This window comes from Channa argus, chromosome 3 (genome assembly GCF_033026475.1).
Source record: "Channa argus isolate prfri chromosome 3, Channa argus male v1.0, whole genome shotgun sequence".
Taxonomy (NCBI): Eukaryota; Metazoa; Chordata; class Actinopteri; order Anabantiformes; family Channidae; genus Channa; species Channa argus.
In genome coordinates this window covers 9,929,101-9,948,573 of record NC_090199.1, presented here as the reverse complement: position 1 = coordinate 9,948,573, position 19,473 = coordinate 9,929,101, and the positions used below count along the sequence as shown (strand labels likewise).

At 37.1% G+C, this 19,473-nt stretch overlaps 2 protein-coding genes across 8 annotated transcripts in view; both read right to left on the bottom strand.

Annotated features, from left to right (window-relative positions):
* fbxw7 (F-box and WD repeat domain containing 7) overlaps nucleotides 1-3,092 on the bottom strand; it is a 102,699-nt gene extending 99,607 nt beyond the window's left edge. For all 4 annotated transcript variants that reach the window (XM_067497168.1, XM_067497167.1, XM_067497170.1 and 1 more), the window contains exon 1: nucleotides 2,585-3,092. The gene's annotated coding sequence lies outside the window, so the exon portion shown is untranslated. The remainder of the gene's footprint in view (nucleotides 1-2,584) is intronic.
* A 6,203-nt stretch (nucleotides 3,093-9,295) lies between these two features.
* On the bottom strand, nucleotides 9,296-18,267 carry tmem154 (transmembrane protein 154). Of its 4 annotated transcripts, none has more exons than XM_067499104.1 (9): nucleotides 18,097-18,267; nucleotides 17,254-17,289; nucleotides 16,467-16,529; nucleotides 15,391-15,438; nucleotides 14,972-15,157; nucleotides 14,650-14,704; nucleotides 13,055-13,131; nucleotides 12,146-12,188; nucleotides 9,296-10,205 (listed from the first exon to the last, which is right to left on the bottom strand). In XM_067499104.1, exons 1-8 carry the CDS (start codon nucleotides 18,191-18,193, stop codon nucleotides 12,157-12,159), a joined length of 594 nt encoding a protein of 197 aa, XP_067355205.1. In that variant the 5' UTR covers nucleotides 18,194-18,267; the 3' UTR covers nucleotides 9,296-10,205; nucleotides 12,146-12,156. The 4 variants fall into 4 exon arrangements, with proteins under 4 accessions (XP_067355205.1, XP_067355204.1, XP_067355207.1 ...); XM_067499103.1 differs by having other exon boundaries at nucleotides 17,236-17,289; nucleotides 18,097-18,265; XM_067499106.1 differs by lacking the exon at nucleotides 12,146-12,188 and having other exon boundaries at nucleotides 17,236-17,289.
* Between the last annotated feature and the right edge of the window lie 1,206 nt (nucleotides 18,268-19,473).

Sequence of the window (19,473 nt, the reverse complement as noted above, 5' to 3'; positions counted from 1 at the left end):
TTGGCATTAACAGTTTTTAGATATGTTGGTATTCTTCTCTCTCCAAGCCTACATTAGAATTAGCACTGACAGGGCCCAAAGCACAATGGAAATTTGGCGTTTACAATCTCTTTCCTCAACAACCCAAGATTACATGATTGTTTCATAACTAGGTTAAAATCCACATGCATAGGTATTTGCCTGCAGGAAATATTAGCATGGCAAAATAAAAAAATGTTTAGCATCAATTATTAATCTTATGCAAGCAGATCGCAAATGCTTTTGGGTTTTTAATTATTACAACAACAACATTATTATAACAGTTCAGTGCAGAGTTACTAAGATCGGTCTGTGAGAATGTATGTCTGCTGAAACACTGCCCACCATTTCATTCTTAAAAACCAATCTCAGTCTGACCCTTTTGTGTTTTGTCAATTCAAGCTTCAAAGCCAGGAAATTTTACTGTCCATATATAAGAGTACAATTTTAGGAAGGCCCCAGGGTCAGTAACAGAAACAGCCATGACTGTGGGAATGTGGAACTTTCTGCAAACAAAAGTCTAGGATACCCCTCATCTCTCACTCTCCAAGGTCTTGGAGCAATAACAGCCAGAAAATTGTATTTCATCACCTATCCATGTGAACTGCTAACCATGTCTCAATACGGTCAACCTTTCTTTGCACTTTCATTCTGTAACCTCTGCATAATATATTGCTTGCACTACTTTACATTTTGATAAATAGTAAATACAGTTATTTAATCAGGATAGTAGGTTGTCAGAGCTGGTAAACACCACAATACAAATTGAATTAAAAATAACAACAAATTAAAATGCAAAACTAAAAATTAAGCCAGATCTCCAACATTTGTTACAAACGATAAACTGTAAATGTTGTGGGCAGTCAAGGCCAGTTAGCATTACACAAAATGCCACCCTAAAAATTCCTAAAAGTTTTACCAATCTTCCATAATCTTCCATGTTATATTTATTTTAAAAGACGACCACCTCACTTTTATAATCTACAGGGGCAGCTGTGTCTTTGCAGATGGAGCAGTTGTCTATAAACAACAAGGTTAGTGGTTCAATTTGCACCATCTCCTAAATGACTAAATTGTAAAATGCAACGTATGTGATTAAAAATTATTTTGGAACTTAACAATGTACAATCTGTGGCTGTACAAGGCATGCATTTCTTTAAAGCTACAATATGCATGTTATGAAAATCAAGCTAAAATGCCATCAGTTTTTATTCTAGTTATCATCGAGGAGTCAAATCTGATAGGTCAAGTGAATGCAGTTAACCAGCAGTTAGGGTGCAGGAGGTGTTGTATTCCCCTGCAGAGTGATGTGACTTACACCTGTGTTGGCTATGCATGAGATTGAGTAAACATTTGTCATTTGACCTGACTTCCCAAGTCTCCAGCTGGACAGGCTTTAACATGGGTTGAATAGTACTTTTGTGAACTGTAATATATTTCAGCATGGCATTAACTGACTTTCACACTTTACAACACAAAGTAAAAAAAACAAAACAATATGGTCACCTAAGAGAATTGAGAAGTGAAACTGAAACTGTTATTTATGTAGCTTACTTCTATATAGTTTAGCAGTAATGTTTATGTTACACCCACAGATGGAGTAAAACTGTGGTTGAATTGGTGTGTTCTGTGTACTTAATGTAACAATATAAAGACAGCTGTTATGACTACTTAAAAAGCAATGAATGAAATAAGTGAAAATTATTCTGAAACAAATTTACAATTTCCCAACAATTTATAGAAAAGCTAATAATTTGCCAATAAAGAATTTGTTTTGCAGCAGGCTTGTATTTAACTATACACTTTTAAACAGATGTACCAAATAGCAAAGAGGAGACGCGACACTTACTTTCAAGGACCTTCTTTGAGAGTACAATAGTTTCTCCAGTCATTTTTAAAATCAAGTCTGTGTCTAAAATCTTAAACCTCTCAACAATCTTTAAATGGTGCTCATTGTCACTGTCGCGTTAGTTGCTGTTACATGTCTCCCCACAAGAATATGTGGGTTATAACAGATCGAAGCATTAAACTAACTGCTAAGCCATAAATTAAGTTAACATGGGTTCAGCGGGCATGTGAGACATTAAAGCCTTAACTGCTGAGATAACAAGAGGTTTTTCAGTTACTAAACCATACCTACACATGACATCTGAAAACCGTGAGCAAAATAAAAGTCTCGCTTATACCACTGAAGCGCTTCGCTTAATTGTGTTATGTTAGTTACATGCGCTGTGAACTCAGTCTGCATCTTCTGGCTCAGTTTGTGAAGCTTGTTTAAAGGACACTGTGTTTTCAACTGAACCAGCCCATACAAAAACACTGCCAGTTTATTTGTATGCTGGCAACATTGTCACACAATGCGTTTAGCCACAACGAGCTAAATTCGCCTACTTCAACTTATTTTAAGTCTACATCAAAACAAGTACGTTAGCTATGCTAACACAGCTAGCTGATGAGCTAGGTGTGTGTTAGCATTAGCTGGCTAATGCTAGGCCCTTTTCTACTGGACCATTAGTGGAATATTTCAGTGGTGATCTTGCACTCTGTAATTTTATATTGTATTTACCTCCGAATTATGAAAAGAGACGAAAACAGCAGGCCTCTGCAGGGTTTTCTTGGGTGGTTTATCCACACCGAGGTATCCTTAGAGCTTGAAGAAGATATAACCCTGAGTCTCTGACCAGGTATATTACGTTCCTTCTTCTTTTCTTGGTTTCCCACCAGGAGCAGACAGTGTTTGCACCTAGTTAACTTACAGAAGCTAGCACGTTAGCAAACCCAGCTAACTAGCTTCTACAAGCCAACCTAGAAGCCAAATCCGTGTAATGTTAGCTGGCTAGTGCAACACTGCTAACGTTAGCTGCTCTGTCAAATTGACGCGTGTGTTTATCGACCTTTTGACTCTGTTCCCTTACTGGGCGACTTATGATGTCCACCGAATATCAGAAAACGTAAACACATCCACGACGACCAAACGGAGTCTGAGTTGTGAGAGATTTGGTGCTCACAGCCTCCTCAACAGCCGCCAGGGTTGTTCGTCTCCTGACTCTCCACCGACTGGAGAGAATGGCTGTCGCAACTTGATGATGACTCGTTTTTGTTTGCTAGCGGACGCTCAAAAGTGATGTAATTACACAGCTCTTTAGATGACATCCCCTATGGAATTACAAATAAAATATTACATATTTATTATTCAGAATTGCTATTGAAATTTAACTGAACTACAATTATTTGACAGCTCTGGTTACTAAAGTCAAAGTTAGTAAAGTTAATTTATTTTTGCAAATGCACATTTTAACAACTATCAAATTATGGTGTAACGTTAGTATAATGTGTTAAACCACCTGTGCCTAAAGTGGTGGCTTTACTTCCGAGTCAAGTCAATAGCTAATAGAGATCTTTCCCCTTAATTTATTACATAATATATTTTTATAATTATGAAAACTTTGAAGTTTTCTTTATTTGGGGCACAAACGTGAGTTCAATAAATATTTTTTCTTTTTTTAAAAGATTAGTTTTACTGATGTGTAGCTCTCAACATTGATTTTGCTTTTTTATTGCTGCTAACTTTGCCACTACTGTGTATTAATTTTACTTGAGTATTGGCTTTGCATGATTCTGCTCTTTATAGGATTTTCAATATGAGTTTTAATCAAATGACATAGACCACCAGGAGTAGACATCTCTATTTGTAGACAAGGAAGTCAGGTTAAATTTGTTGTAAGACTTTTAATTATCACTAAGCAAATTACATACAAAAGAAAGAGTGGATTTATTGTTCAACAAGAAAGTTCCAAATAACCATTTTATTCAGATAAATGTTTTGTAAAAATACCCCTGAATAAAAATAACATAAAAACATAAAAATAAAAAACATTTAAAAATATTCTGACTTTTGAAGTCCACCTGCCATCAGTTTTCTCTTTCTTTCATTACAAATTTAGTTTAGCTTTTTTAAATACATTGTTATAATGAAATATAAAAACTGGAAACATTGCTTGATGAGTGTGTGGTGGGGGGGGGGACTCCAATTCTAAATGATGGTAGATGAACATGTAGACCAAATTCTTCCCAGCATATTATACCTTGTTTGAGCAAGCTTTATGGATTTGTCTGCTGCTGCTGCTGCTTCTGCTGCCCGGCTGTGCCAGCTATGGTTAGCTTTGGCTCATGGCCATTTTTATGCCCTGTATCTGGATCCTCCAGGGAGAGTCTGAAACCCTGAGATACCACTAAGCACCAAGCATGTGGTCCTGAGAAGTGTGGAATTAAAGCTGGAAAACTGAAAACCAGAACCAGAAACAAAAGAAGATTTAAATATCCTCACTTTGTTACTACATGCAGTCAAATAAGAGCGAGAAGCTTTCAATGTTCTATTAATGGTATTTTACCTGCTCCTTTAGATAAATGTATTCAACTTGATTAATCTGTCTGTTGTACTGAAATCAGCTCACTGTTATTATTTAGTTTTCATTCATGAATGGGGGGATGGGTTGTTATAGGATGAAGGAAATATTAATGATTATCAGATCATTAGGATCAGGTTCCCAGACCACCTCAACTGGCTCAATCCAACTTGAAAAAGCAGCACCTCCACTCCAACCTCCCTCTGGATGACCAAAATGAGCAAACAACTTGAAAAATAAACACATTTTGTCTGCTTGTATGCAGTATTCATTCATTACTGATGACTATAGGCAATGGAGGAGTGAAAGGTTTGCATTCTGTTACAGCTTCCCCCTCACCTTAACCGTTCAGTATAGTGTCCGGCCTGCTGCTGCTGATTATAGTTAATATTGACTTTCATGCTCCCTTACACATAATTTAACATAGCATAACATTTAACTAAAACAATATTATATGTTGTCTTTGTGCTGTTTGTATTGCAAAGTCATAGACATGTATTTGTCTACTGTAGAACCAACTCCTCAAACTGAGAAAATGTCCATAGAAACCAAATCTGATATAGTTTTTTGTCAGTGTGATGGAACAAGTGTTGATTCAACTTGATGTCTCCAGATTATTAATTTCTAAAGTGCTGTTAATCTAGTTACTTTTACTTTTTAAAACTCATAAAACAACTTTAAAGTAGCTATTCAACAAAAGTTGAGTTAATGCCACAATATATGTAAACTAAAAACGTGATGTGGAGAGAGCTGCTTTCAAATCTCCTTACTGTGATGCACAGTAAGGCTTGCTGCATATGTAAAGGGCTGTGGTGGAGCGTAGATGAATATAGTTGAGCAGGAAGAAGGGCGGCTGGTTGGTGAAGAATGGACTCATTTTGAGTCTTGTGTTAGCACTAGGTTAACTTGCATATTGTAGCATTAACTCCTATTTTTAAGAAACCAGCATAGCTTTTATTATTTGATGCAGCTTGACTTACATGATTCACAACGTGCCTTTAAAATCACACTATGATTCCCTTAAACAGAGGACATGGCCTCTGTGTTCTCAGTAGTAGCTACAGGCCTATCACACTCTATCAAATATTGTCCAAATGGTGCAAAGAGCAGTCTTTCATAAGAGGCTGTGAAAAGTTTCACACGGTTCAAGTTGCTCACCGTGACTCTACAAAGGACGAAACTCAAAACTATTGTGAAGTAAAAGTCTCCAATAATGATACAAACACACACTCTCCCACACACAGATTCCCCGGGGTGTTCTGTTTTCCACTCAAAGATTGCCCAAGAATGAGTGAATGTGATGATTGCGACAGACGGACGATGCTCTAACATCACAGCTCTTGAAGGCAAACAAACACAGCTGCTGTGAAACAGAGCTGATAGAAATATGATGTTAGGAATGTGTCCTCTAGGGGATTATGTCACATCTCTGTTCACTGTGACAGACATGCCTTTAATCAAAATCATGAATATACATATCCTCCCACATACCAGTAGATATACCTAGTGCCAGCTTAGGTTAGGGCCTTAGGTTATAGGCTCTGATTTCTAAGTCAATACATCACGCATGATATATTGTTTGCCACAGTCATGTTTGATAAAAAGCTTTGCTGTTTTATTTACGTGTAAACCTGTTTAGCTAGAACTTGGCACTGTAAGAACAAACCCTGTTTGCTGGGCCTGTGGACACAGTAACTAAAACCCTGCACCTGCTGCTGTAGTGCAACTATTTTAAAGTTTCATTAAAGGGAACAGTTTGATAATTTAGGAAATTCACTCTAAGAAATAGATGATAAGATTGATGCCAATTTCATCTCTGTAAACTGAAAATTGAGCTAGAACTGGGAGAGAATTAGCTCACCACAGAAAATCTGCAGACTGCCTTCTTGATTAATGAGTTAATTGTTGTTTCATGAGATGTCAGGGAACAGTGGGAAATTCCCATCATATTACATGAGAGCTCAAAGTGAACTCCAAAATACTCAATTTTAAAACACGAAATACAAAGAAAATCAGCCAATGTCTGATGTCAATGTGAGTGCCTGGCATTTTCAATTGATCAATAAAGAATAAAAGATTGTTTCTATGTTATTCAACGTTTGTTGCTTGATGTACTTATCATTCAGCTTTATATAAATATATTAAACTGCACCAGAATAAAAAGACCCTCAGGCCTCAAGACCCTAAATCTGCAAAAATCTTGTGGGTCTGTCCCCATTTTAAAGATCTCGATTTCATCACATACAGGCTCACGTGGGACTAAAACAGAGGTTGAAATATATAGACTTTTAGTTCCCAACATGGTGGATTATGGTCCAAAAGTATGGGACCCAAACCTTCCCCTATTGAGACTCATTACAGTTACAGTTACTTCTGCACAGTTACAAAACAGAATTTCATCAGCTACACATGATCAGTGAACTCCCTTTAAAATGTGAAATCAGTGGTATTCTCATTTTAATGATTGTAAAATCAACTCTAAACCTTTCTCGGAGCCAGTGTAAAGAGGCTGCAATAGATGTAGTGTTCTGAAAAAGAAATAAGGTCTTTGTTTTCCTAACATTTGAAAATGAGCTAATTCTTGAGAGGATGAAAAGAGACAAGCCTTTTGGCATGATACTCCAAAATTCAATCACTACCCAACAAATGGCAGTGATGTGCAACAGGCTTGAGATTTCTGCCTAAACCATAGACCGGTGTAAACATATTTCAGTGTTTCCTAAGGCGCTTGCTGTTGTTCATGAAAATGTCAATGTTTAGTGAGCAGTGTCAGAGCAGCCAGACAGCAGTGATGATGCCAATGTTGTGCAGTGGCAGAGCAAACTGCTGTCTGCAAGTCTAATGAGAAAATGGAACGAGAGACTTATTTCTCATTTGTATTCATTGGTTTGCGTGGATTGTCTGTCCTTGCTCCCTCAGACCTTTCCCTGGTATGAAATCCATCAGCTTTTCGTAAGTGTCCATCAGACACACAGAGCTCAAAGTGGAAAGTAGAGCAGAGTCATCAGTGGGTTTGCAGCAGGAGACATAAAAGTTGAAGAGAACAATAAACAGGTTGGACAGATGAAACACAGTTTAACAAAGTTGATTTGTATTTGTTGTGCTATTAATTTAATCTTTTTGATTCCTTATACCATCAAATTTACATCATGACATTTTAACAGTCAAACATGCATTTGAACTAATTTATTTTTCAGGCTCCAATTGATTTTATGGATTGTACCTCATTTGTATGCTGCTTTGGATACAAGCATTTGCCAATTGAAAAACTATTTAATGTATACGGTGCATTCGGAAGGTTTTCAGAACCCTTTCACTTTTTTCAATTTTCTTATGTTGCAGCCTAATACTATAATCATTCAAATTCATTTTTTGTTCATATTAAGCTACACTCTTTACCACATAATGAAAAAGTACAAACAGAATTTTAGACATGTCTGTAAATTTATTAGACATTTGTTTGTTCAGTTATTCGTTGAAGCACCTTTGGCAGCAATTACTTACAGCCTTGAGCCTCTTGGGTATGACACAACAAGCTTAGCACACCTGAACTGGGGAATTTTCTGTCATTCTTCTTGGGAAATCCTCTTAAGATCAGTCGGGTTGGGATGGGGCCTGTTGGTGGACGGCCATTTTCAGTTCTCTTCAGAAATGTTCAATAGGGTTTAAGTCCCAGCTTTGGCTGGGCCACTCTAGGACATTCACAGAGTTGTCCCTAAACCACTCCTGTGTTGTCTTGGCTGTGTGCTTTGGATTGTTGTCGTGTTGGAAGGTGAACCTTCGTTTCTGTCTGAGTTCCTGAGTACTGTGGCACAGGTTTTCATTGAGGAAAACCTCTGAAATTTACTCCATTCACCTTTCCCTCAACCCTGACTAGTCTCCTAGTCTCTGCTGCTGAAAAACACCCCCACAGAGTGATGCTGCCACCACCATGCTTCGCTCTACGGATGGTACTGGGCAGGTGATGAGCGGTGCCTGGTTTCCACCAGACATAATGAGTGGAATTGAGGCCCAACAGTTCTATCTTGGTTTCATCAGAAAGTCCTGTTCCTTACAGCCTGAAAGACATCAGGTGCTTTTTTGCAAACTCCAAATGGGCTTTGATGTGTTTGGACTGAGGGGAGGCTTTCGTATAGCCATCTCCAAACAGGAGCTCTGCCTGGGTGTCCTCCAGATGACTCTAAATTATTCGTAGGTGTGAATGTGAATGATTGTCTGTCTGTGTATGTCTCTCTGTGTTGGACCTGAGATAGACTGGTGATCTGTCCAGGGTGGACCCTGCCCACTGACAGCTGGGATAGGTTCCAGCCCCCACCACCACTCTGAAAATGGTAAGGAGTTCGATACTGGATTGATGGATGCTTACAGACGTACAACTGAGACTAGGAATGTAGTTTGTTTTTCATGTGTTTAGTCATGATGTATTGTACTGGATTATTTTGAGCTTATAATGATGGTAATAGTAAGGTTAAGAGATAACCAGAAGTACATGTGTCATCCAACACCTGTCAGGATATTTCAATCAAATTCATATTTTAGTGGTAGAGCAAAAGTAGTTTGTGCCTGTACATTGTCACAGAATCACCAGGATCGTCAAGCTTCAAACTCTAAACACCATGATTATGTGGACCAAATTTTAGGGCATTTCATCAAATAGCAGGGTTGTCAGCATCAAGGTGGTGCATCAAGAAAAGAATTCAGAGGATCATCAACTGACTTGGAAACATGACCTTCCACACAAAGTTACACTGCAACCTATTAAAAGTGTGTTGAGATATTTCAGTCTGGACCACAGTGGTGCACCCACTTACCAAATGACAATTCCATCCCTGGAGCCACAATGTTTGCATGTAATGCTCATACCCTCACAGTCTATTTATTTACATTTTATTTAAAGCTTTATCAGCAAAACAACAATATTATAAGAAATATTAACACATTCACACATACATTGGAAATATGTTGTTGTGTACTTATATTTATAGTGCAAGTTCCTGCAAAATACTGACAGAAAGTTGAGCTCACATTTAGAGTAGCTCAGTATGAATGACTGCTTACATTTAATACTTTAAAGCCAAAACTAATAACAAAACATCAGAACAGTATCTGCAGATATAAAGTATTCAGTCAAAGAGTCAAGATGAAAATGTGAGGCTTTCTGAAAGCAGACTAGACAAATGACTTCACATGGATTTGATTCCAGGCAGTTTCTGAAATAAAGAAAAAAACTTTTCCAAGTCTTAACTAGCTGAAAAAGGAGTGGCCTTGATGTCACACATGCCTTGCAGTCCTCAACAGGATTTCACCATTAAAACCTGCAGCTGGAGAGAGTCACACAGTATAATACAACAAAGACAGAATGAGCTGAATAAATGCTGACATTTCTTTCAGGCCGATTCTTTTACATGGAAAACACTGTATATTTACCTAGCACATTGAATACACAACACATTGAATAAACAACAAATGCAAAGCATAAAAGAAACACAAAATGCAAAACACTGACCACTGTCATTACAAGAAGAGACTATATGATACAGTTACATGTGTTTGTTGCAAAAGTGATCAGATTAATATTTATCACAGATTATTTTACTGTGAAATAGAAGTCTTGTCTGTAAGTGTCCTTTCAGCATTACGATGCCATTTCCTGACAGTCAAATTAGCTCCTGTGGTTACGAATATGGCTGAATTATTGTAGAAAGGTCAGAACATCCGAGTTGGCAACGATGCATTGTTGCCTGTTTGTCCTTGCATACCGGGAGACTGTCCTTTGTTAACCTGCAGCAAAGCAATCACAGGAGAAAGAGGTGACAATGGCAGCCTACTGTAAACTCTGCTGATGGAGGTCATTGTCTTATGGTCAGGGATTACTCTAAACTTTGCAATAGTTCTATGTCACTTTTAACTTAAATTAACTACTATAAAATCATCCAATATTGGTAAAGAAAAGAAGAGATTCAGATTTGAATCAGTTTCTTTACTGTTATTCAAAGTCCTTGTATTCTGTCTCTCACTCTGTCCAGCCAATGCACTAACTTGACTGTACAGTCCATTTAGCGCGTATTACTGTGATCACACAGCATTGAGGAAGAATCACCTTGCACAAAACAAACTCAAAACAATGACAAACTTCAACAACAAGGCTAACCACAGCACAACCTGCACTCTCACTTCTGGTTAGTGTGGGCTGAGCTGAATCCACACAGCATTGGTCAACTCTTCTGTGACCTATTTGGCTGAGGCTCCTAAACATCTGTGAGCTTTTCCAGTGTTAAGATTTAAACAATAAAATGTTAGCTGGATTAATCCACTGTCCATTAGCTACACAATACAGTCAGCAACATCAGACAGTCAAAGTTAGTTGTAGATAGTGAACATTTAGCAGCTGAAGAAAGACATCTTTGCATCAGGTGTTGATTTAGAACAACAGTTAAGAGGAGAGGGAATGTTGCATTTACATTGATCAAGTGGACAGAAACCTAACTTCCATTGAATGTTGTTTTTTCCTCTGTATCTGGTAGATCCTGCCAGATATGTCCTGCTTTAGTGTACCTTTACAGTAAGCACCCAGCTGTGCATTGAACTAAAGTGGATTCCTTCCCCTTTTATTTTTAGACTTCTTATTGTTTGTTATAATTTTCTTAAATTTGGTTCAAACATATTTATCTTAATCAAATAATTTCTCTGCTATCGTTCAGGTCTTCCGGTGCACAGTCATTAAAAAACCCACTTCTTCAACAGCTTCAGCAAGATTGTGTATGCGCTCTCTCTATTTAAACGGATTCACTGTTGTGCCAGAGTTACTGTGGAATGTCACAGGTCTAACAAACAAGGTGCAGCTGCTGCAGATGGCATCACATTGTGCAACACGGCAGCAGTAACATTGCTTGTACTTCTGTTTTGAGATCTCTTGTGTAACCAAATGTGTGCTGAGTGCCTCCGCGTTGAATAAAAGGAGCCTGTAATCCTTACACAGCTTTGGAAAGAAAATCCTGAGAAAAAGCAGTGTGTATGAGATGTTGGTCAACAGTTAGTGGAGTGGACCTTGACCTTGCCTTTCCAGCACTTCCAGTAAGGAGACTATCCCAGGCTTAAGTTGTGGCAACATTTCCACGCATGGCTGTTGTAATCACTAACAGATGGTTAGGAGTGTTTGCACTTTCAATCTGTACCATGTGGAATGACGAAAAGGGTCACAGTTCATCAGTCACAGCTATACAGAAACCAGCTGGTGCATCACAACAAACAGAGGCTGGCAGCAATGTGGAAGCTGTGAAAAAACTTCTAATTATCAAAGTCAACTGTTGCTCGGTTCTGTGTTCTCATTACTGCACAACAAGGTTAATGTAAAAGTGTAGACAATAAATGTTTAGGTTTCTGTTTTGAAACTATTCTTAGTGCAATAGCTCAGACTTTGGTGGTATTCACACCTGCAGGGACATTGCTTAATAAAACATACTCATCCTGTGACACATTGCTTCAGGGTGTGACACAGTGTCATGATTTAGTCATTAACATTGCTAAACTAACTACAAAGGTTCATGAGAGAACAACAGAAAAATATCAAAAGGCCAAAACAGATTGTGTGTTCTAGGCCTTTTTTTTGTTTTGGCATCCAAAAAGACATTTTCAGTTTATCAATTAATGGTCATTTCACATTTCCAAGAAAACCTTCACAAAGTAATATAATTCTCATGGCAAATGTAAAATATGCTTACCATGATTTGAATTACATGTGTTTAGTGTCCTCTGCAGTTTCACCTGTAGGATAAGTTGATAAATTACTATTACTAATAAACCCTTACAAACTTGATCAAATAGAAATTTTAAAAACTAACATTCATAAGCATTAAAAAAATAATAATTGCAGCGACAACCTTCCATTATTGACATTAGGCAGGCTATGTTTATTTCTAGTGAAACAACAGTGACCTCTGCTGGAATAAAACTAGCAATTCATGATACTGCTCAGAGTGTTTTGATACAATTTACACTCACGTTAAAAGTACACTTAGAGTTAACTATGTAGATAGTTATAAATTACAATGTATGATTAAACTGCTTTAAATATGTCTTAATTTATCTTTGTGGTCATTAAAAGCTGTAGTTAATTTTAATGCTGTATTTGTGTAACACATGTTTCTATGATTGACTCTAAGGTCACAGATATAAATGGGTTCGACAATATCAGAAACAACTCTCAGTATGATGCATCACAATTTAACAGACTGTGGCCTTCATAATGAGTCTGAATCAGTAACACAACCTTCTATTGCACAATGTTGCCTGCAGCTATCAAACTCAATATTTCCCCAGTCGTATGATGCATATTTAACGTCACTGATTTGTCTAGTAATGGGTGAAGGGGATTGAATTAATCAAATTTTTGCCCTGGGTTGCACCACCTTCAGTAGTCATTTACATTTTACTGATTTTACTTTATGTAATCATTCATTAGAATTCCAGTTATGGTAGTGAAGGTAAAGTTGTTAATGAGACTGCATCACTTTGAGCTACCTAAGAAAACTGAATTGTTTTGTTGAATCACAACACTTTTCTGTTGAAGTTCATGGCCTTTTCATTACCCTTTTTTAACTGATAGTTTTTGTTTGTGTACAGCAACCTACCATCTTTTTTTATCCATTGGTCCAACTCCTCCATTTCTACCTCTAGTACTGAGGGAACGTCTTCTTCAAACATGGGCCTAAAAGGCACAAAATGTAAAGAGGTTTTTCTCATTTGCTGAGACACTTTTGGCCACTCTATAGACACATTTTAAGTTCAGTTCATTTCAAGTTCCCGTCAACATCACATTGAATATTTTTTCTATATCTTTGGTCCAGACTTGCAAAAACCATCACAGAGGTGCTACAGTTTAATTGACAGCTGCCTCTTTATCAGATCCATCGCCAAGTCAAAGACATCTTTAACCTACTTCTCCATTCATCTTGAACATACTTTTCCTAACCAAGCTAAAGCTTTAATCCTGTTAAAAAAAACATTCATAGCACATCATTTAAACCGTAATTATGTGGAGCTGAAAGACAGAAACTAATGCCAGTCTCCTTGGGGTCAGATATAAGATGTTCGCAATTGAAAAGAACTATAGCCATAAAAATACTACCACTGGTAATTAGATAAAACTAAATCTGAGACACTAATACAACAGATGTAACAATAAACTGATTGTTTTGTGTTTCACTACGTAACAAATTGACCATAATTAGAAAACAAAACAAAGCAAGAGTAGCTGCCTTTTACTAAAGTCAGCACTACATCTAGTCTAACTTAAAAAAATAAATAAATACATTTATTTATATTATGTATAATGATAATCATAATAATAATAACTCTCCAAAATGTAAATAAAATTATTTCAGGTGCATGACTGCTGCATATTACAGTCTTGGGTTACAGCTAATTTACGACAAAGTTGGTTGGTTGTTTTTGTTTTCTGGAGGTCTTTGGCACTAACCAATGAGTGCATCCAGGCTGCAAGCTGACAACCAACTAAGTGAGTAGAGAAGATTGAGTGTCGATGTAAGCTTCTGTATGGTGTTTGCAACATGATTAATTTAGAAAATTACTAAAATTATCATTTTTGTTTTATTATTTAACACTTTACACTTTCAGTGATTGTTCCATAACGAACAGTGTATCAGGGTTAATTCTCTGTGTTACTATGCTAATTAATTTTTTATCAAAATATTTGGTGTATTTCATGTTTATGGTGCCTTCTTTTAATGATAATCATTATTTTTTATTTGGTTTATCTAACATTTTTTTCACAGTTTTGTATTTTCTTCCGATAAAAACCTCAATGCCCAGATCAAGTATTCACTGTTGACTGGAAGTTTGTTTAGCTCAGTGCATTGCTGTGCAGCTACACACTTAAGAGAAAGTACTTTAGTTCGGTCAAGCAAAGGATGAAGAAGTAGATTTGATGTTTGTGTAATGTTGCCGTTGTAAGTAGCTGAGAAAATACCACACACAAAAAAAAGAAGCTATAACCGCAAGATACAAGTCCTGATAATTATATGTTAATATCTCACTGTGATATGCACAGGAAACCAAAACGGGAAATTAGACACTAAGGGTTACCTCTTACTAAGAAATTAGATATTGAGAAAATACATTTAAATGAAACATTTGCATGATTGCGAACAGCCCTTTAAATTAGCAGCTATAATGAAACAAATTAAAATAAATTATGAATACTTACATTGGCACCTTCTCTGTGCTGAATTCGCCAAAATGTGGATCTTCTTCCCTTAGGTCTAGAACAGAGCATGCTTTAGTGAAATTTACTTTAATAAAAAGAAACAACACAACAAAAATCAATTACGACCCATCATTCTACAAGCTAAATAACTAGAGCAGCAACTTAAAATAAATAAAATAAAGGAGTATGTAACACTTAACTGAGGAATTCAAAATTTCAGATCTGTGCTAATTTTACATTTTTTTCCACATTTTTAACATTTGATAGTATGCGGTGTAGCTGAACTGACTCTTCAAAGTGCTCGTGGTTATGTTGGATGTACCTTCATTTTTAGATTTATTTTTCGACCTGCGGTGGATAAAGATGCCACAAACTATTATGCTGATGATTAAGAGCACCAGCATTGCAGGAATCAGGATGATGACGATGAGATCCAAACCCCCTTCATCCATCAGTGGTTCGGAGGTTCCTTCTATGACGGTGGGGCTCACCGTTGTTTCTGAAACGTCTGTTGAAGAAAGGTAACGGTGACCTGTCAGTCATTATCAGACCAACTGAGCTTAACCCAGTCACTTGAATAATAGTAAATAAATCATGCAAAAACCAACTCCCTTAGGATTAGATGGCACTTGTTACAGCTTAGGGTCTTGTTGTTTTGTCATTTGCGAAATGACAGACGTGTGTGTATAAGTATAAATGATTGTTACATTCATAGAAAATATAGAGCCAAATCTGACGTACCAGGAATACTGGATAATCCTGACCCATGATCTTCTTTGTTCTCATCAACTGAAAATACAACAATGGAAATTATTTGATTCAATGTGCCCACTAACTTTGTTTCTTTCGTCCATGTGGTGCCAAGAAGTAGCACCAACACTAGTGGTAGGGATAGTACAGGGCGATGTTGTCCTTTAATTTCAGTAGACTGGAAGTGTGATATTCCCAGGTCTGACTTTTTCAAAGTTTGGAAAAGGCAGCTTAAAATATTGCATTAGTTCGACAAAGTTTTAAGATAATCATTAATGAATTTTTTAAAAATAGGCCCATACTTGGGATACATATGGAGAAAAGAAAACTCTCATCAACAACACAAACAATATTAGCCAGTATACAGTATCTCCTGTGTCCCCTTTCTTTACCTCCAGGTCTGATTGGTGTATAAATAATTTGGACCTTTGGCGTTTTCACCTGTTGGGAACTGTGTGTTGGGTTCAAGCTGTGAAGACTTGAGTTAATAATAATGAATATCAGTGTTTTCTCAATGAACACATGGTGCAGTCATTTGTGAAAAGTTGGGAATAGTTTTTATAGTTATGGGAAATGTGTCAGTCTTTTGCTAAATGGTGTTATAATTTGAGATGTTTAATTAACAGGCTCAGTTTGAGAAAAAAAACCCGACTAGGTCTTTTAATTAAATTTATCTAATTGCAATACAATTTCTACAGTGTAGTAACCACAAAACAAACGCTTGTTTCTTGATTATCATCCTGTATTTTTCCCTTGGTGTTAATTATTTTATATAATATTTTGTTTTCATCCTGACAAACTTATAATACAACACAGCATGAACCACATGCTGTAGCATTTTACCCTAAGATAATTTCTGTCCCTAGATGGGCCTTTAAATTATGTAAAACTCTAAATTACATAAAAAAAAAAATCTTCAAAACGTATGATAGAATAACATTACCACAAAACATCAAGCCGTGACCATTCATGACCAGCCAACTGATCCCAGCTGATTATTATTAATGATGAGATGAAGATGGGCTAATCTTTAGTAAAAATCACCCATTAAGAGATGAAGAACTCACCTGCCTGTTCTGTAGTTGAGGCATCTGGTTCTAAAGTGGAAGTAGAAACAGCCGGGTGTGCTTCTACAAATACACAAAAAAAACAAATTATCATCATGACAATATTTACAACAAGAAATATTGCAAGGATTTAATGAGTGGATTCACTATGCATGGCCAAAATTATGTGGACAAACTTTCTCATGTGTGATGTGTCACTTCATCATCAGTGCCATCACTGCACCCACTCCACTGCAAAGTGTTTCCACAAGATTTTGTAAAGACCAGTCAAAAAAATGTAAAAATAAACTTATACAACACTTTGTTCAAAGAAACAGAAACACAAAAATAAAAGTTCATCAGTTTAAAACCATAAGAAGAAGCAACTTCCATTGGTAGAAAATGTACTGAGATCATTTTTCATTTAAATCTTATTAAAATCAGGATAAACCCCTTGAGATGATGATCATCATCTATTCTAACAGTGCATTTAAAATCCTCAGTGAGTATAAGTGTAGCAAAGTTAGGCACCATTATGAAGCTTTCAATTACAAAGTTTAGAGGGACCAGACCTCTTTAAGTGGTCATAAAATAAAGCTGTGAGCTCGGTTGTGAGAGAATAAATTGGAGCGAAAAGAAGGAAAAGTGACGTGCTGCTACACTAGTTTGTGTGGTGTTTTTGCACTTCACCAGAGTGGACATGTGTGGACATGTCTGTCTAAATAATTTTGGCCACATTATAGGATTATTATGAGGATTTTGGTAATGTATTGTGTAATTCATGTCCCACCTACGGCCTCTTTATCACCTGAGTCACCGGCGTCATCTTCTGACGTTACAATCCCTGCAAATCAACACCTCCTGTTATTTTATATCATGTCACTGTCATCTATTTGTAAAGCACAGTAAAATATATACAACAAGTTAATCATAACAAGTGCTGCAAGGTCTGCCAGGTTTCAAAAACAACATGTGCAGAGAAGCAGATGTCAGTCACAGGAATGACACAGGAACTTAAAACTTCCGTCTGACACGATTTCACATGGTTGCTACTGAAATCAGAACTTGCATAAGTCACATATTGGACAGAGCAAAAAAGGTGGAGCAAATGTTCAACATGTTGAGCAATTTGTTCAGAACAGATATGATTTAGATTAAAAGATTTTTATATAATTTTGAAGAAAGGGTTTTACACAAAAGGTTTACAAAAAAATACTAAGGTTATAGTGTATAAGATGCAATTTTAAAGACTTTGACATTAAACAACTCAGAAAACCAATTGACTTGAAATTCAGGCTTACTTTTAAAAATGGCATAGTTTCAGTTAAAAAAATGCTTTGCATTGTAATCAGATCAAACTGGAACACAAACTTTTAGGTTCTTGGGTCCTCAAACTTTTTTGCCATTTAATCAACCACCTTTATTCGGTGTCAATAATTTTATTTTTAGTTTTAAAGTTCTTAAATTTGAGCAGTCTGAAAAATAAAAACCCTTTACCTTTATTTTAAAAACGTACACTAACAGCCGCTATGCCAGAAAAATCTGACTGAAGCACAGCTGAAAAAAGCAGGGAGGAGACAGGAAAGTGGATAGTGCTGTTGTTTCTGAAGTCAGAGGTAACAGAGAATAAAAAAAACACTCCTAGTTATACCTGTTCCATTAAGAGTGGTAACCAGCAGCAGCAGCAGCAGGAGGAGAGGGGTCATCAACCGGAGGCCACTCATGTTACCAGGCTGAGACGCAGACATAGTGCCATTGTCTGCCCGTTTCCTTAGTACTGTCACAGAATCACACTTCCTGATTTGACTTAACACGTTAATGGAAGGGAAAAAAAAACCCTCACACACCCTCCAACTCAATCAGATAACTCATTCGGATGTGACGCAATCAACTGTGTGCTTGTAGCCACAAGTCTGACGGCTCGGCCGCTGCAGTACAATCACATTCCTGCTGGTTAGGTATGCAGCTCTGCAGAGCAATGAGGGGGAAGCTGAGCAAACTTAGGGGAAGATAAAAGCATTTGTATGAGTTCAGTGACTGCCACCTGGTACGTGCACAAACTTAATATCTTGTGTAAGTGCTGCATAAAATAAAAACAGGCTGTAAGTTTACTGTGTTTCTGTTTTTTGATCTGTTTCTTGATACTGAGCTCAGGCACTGATAAAGATTTTAAGAGTCATACTGTTATCTATGACTGAAGCACGTTGAGAACCATGACTTCAGCACTGGAACTAGGTGGTTTCATTATCCATTAAAGTGCTCATTATTTTCTAGATTTAATGTCAGGAAACAGTGAGAAATGGTTGTCACAGTGGCCCAGTCAAAGCTGGTGTGCTAAAATTACAGACATGCAGGTTTCAACAGGTTGTTGAAAGGTTGGTGATGTCTGGGAACTGTACACATTACAAACATTTATACTGCTGTACTTCATTTTAATACAGCTGTAGCCAGGGAGGACTGGGCGATACTGTACCTGTTCATATGATAGGACTGCTCTTGTTCTTGGCCTTCCTTATCATGCTCCTCTTCCTCCTAGTACAACAGAAGGGTTGTGTTCCTCTTCCTCCTCTGTTGTTTCTTTTCACTCCAGAACTTACAATTCAACTTACAAATGCCACTTGCGATTTAGCTGGCTTTTATTTCTTGTGTACTCACTGGGTTCAACCCTAATCACTGAACAGTTTTTGCCTGTAGTGTGTTAATAATGGCAAAAGTGTGCGAAGCTGCATAACCTTTTTGGCCTGTGTCTTGCTGTTTTGCATCAATGTGCTCCACCATGTACATAATTTTTTCAGCAAGACTGTGTTCGGAGTTTTGCAAAAAGGTAGCTTTACAGTCCTGGGCCTTTGTTGGTGGATTTTTTTCTTTTATGATGCACCAAATTTTTTCTGTTGGTAAAAGGTCTGGACTGCAGACAGGCCAGTTCAGCACCCGGACTCTTCTCCTGCGAAGCCATGCTGTTGAGATGGATGCAGTATGTGTTTAGCATTGTCTTCCTGAAATATGCAAGGTCTTCCCTGAAAAAGAC

Excerpts from the sequence above, each read along its gene's own strand:
- tmem154 (XM_067499103.1), bottom strand. The coding sequence starts at position 18,193 with ATGTCTGCGTCTCAGCCTGGTAACATGAGTGGCCTCCGGTTGATGACC. Across the intron at positions 17,290-18,096 it reads TACCACTCTTAATGGAACAG|GGATTGTAACGTCAGAAGAT; the intron begins GTATAACTAGGA and ends GTTGATTTGCAG. Across the intron at positions 16,530-17,235 it reads AGGTGATAAAGAGGCCGTAG|AAGCACACCCGGCTGTTTCT; the intron begins GTGGGACATGAA and ends GTGTATTTGTAG.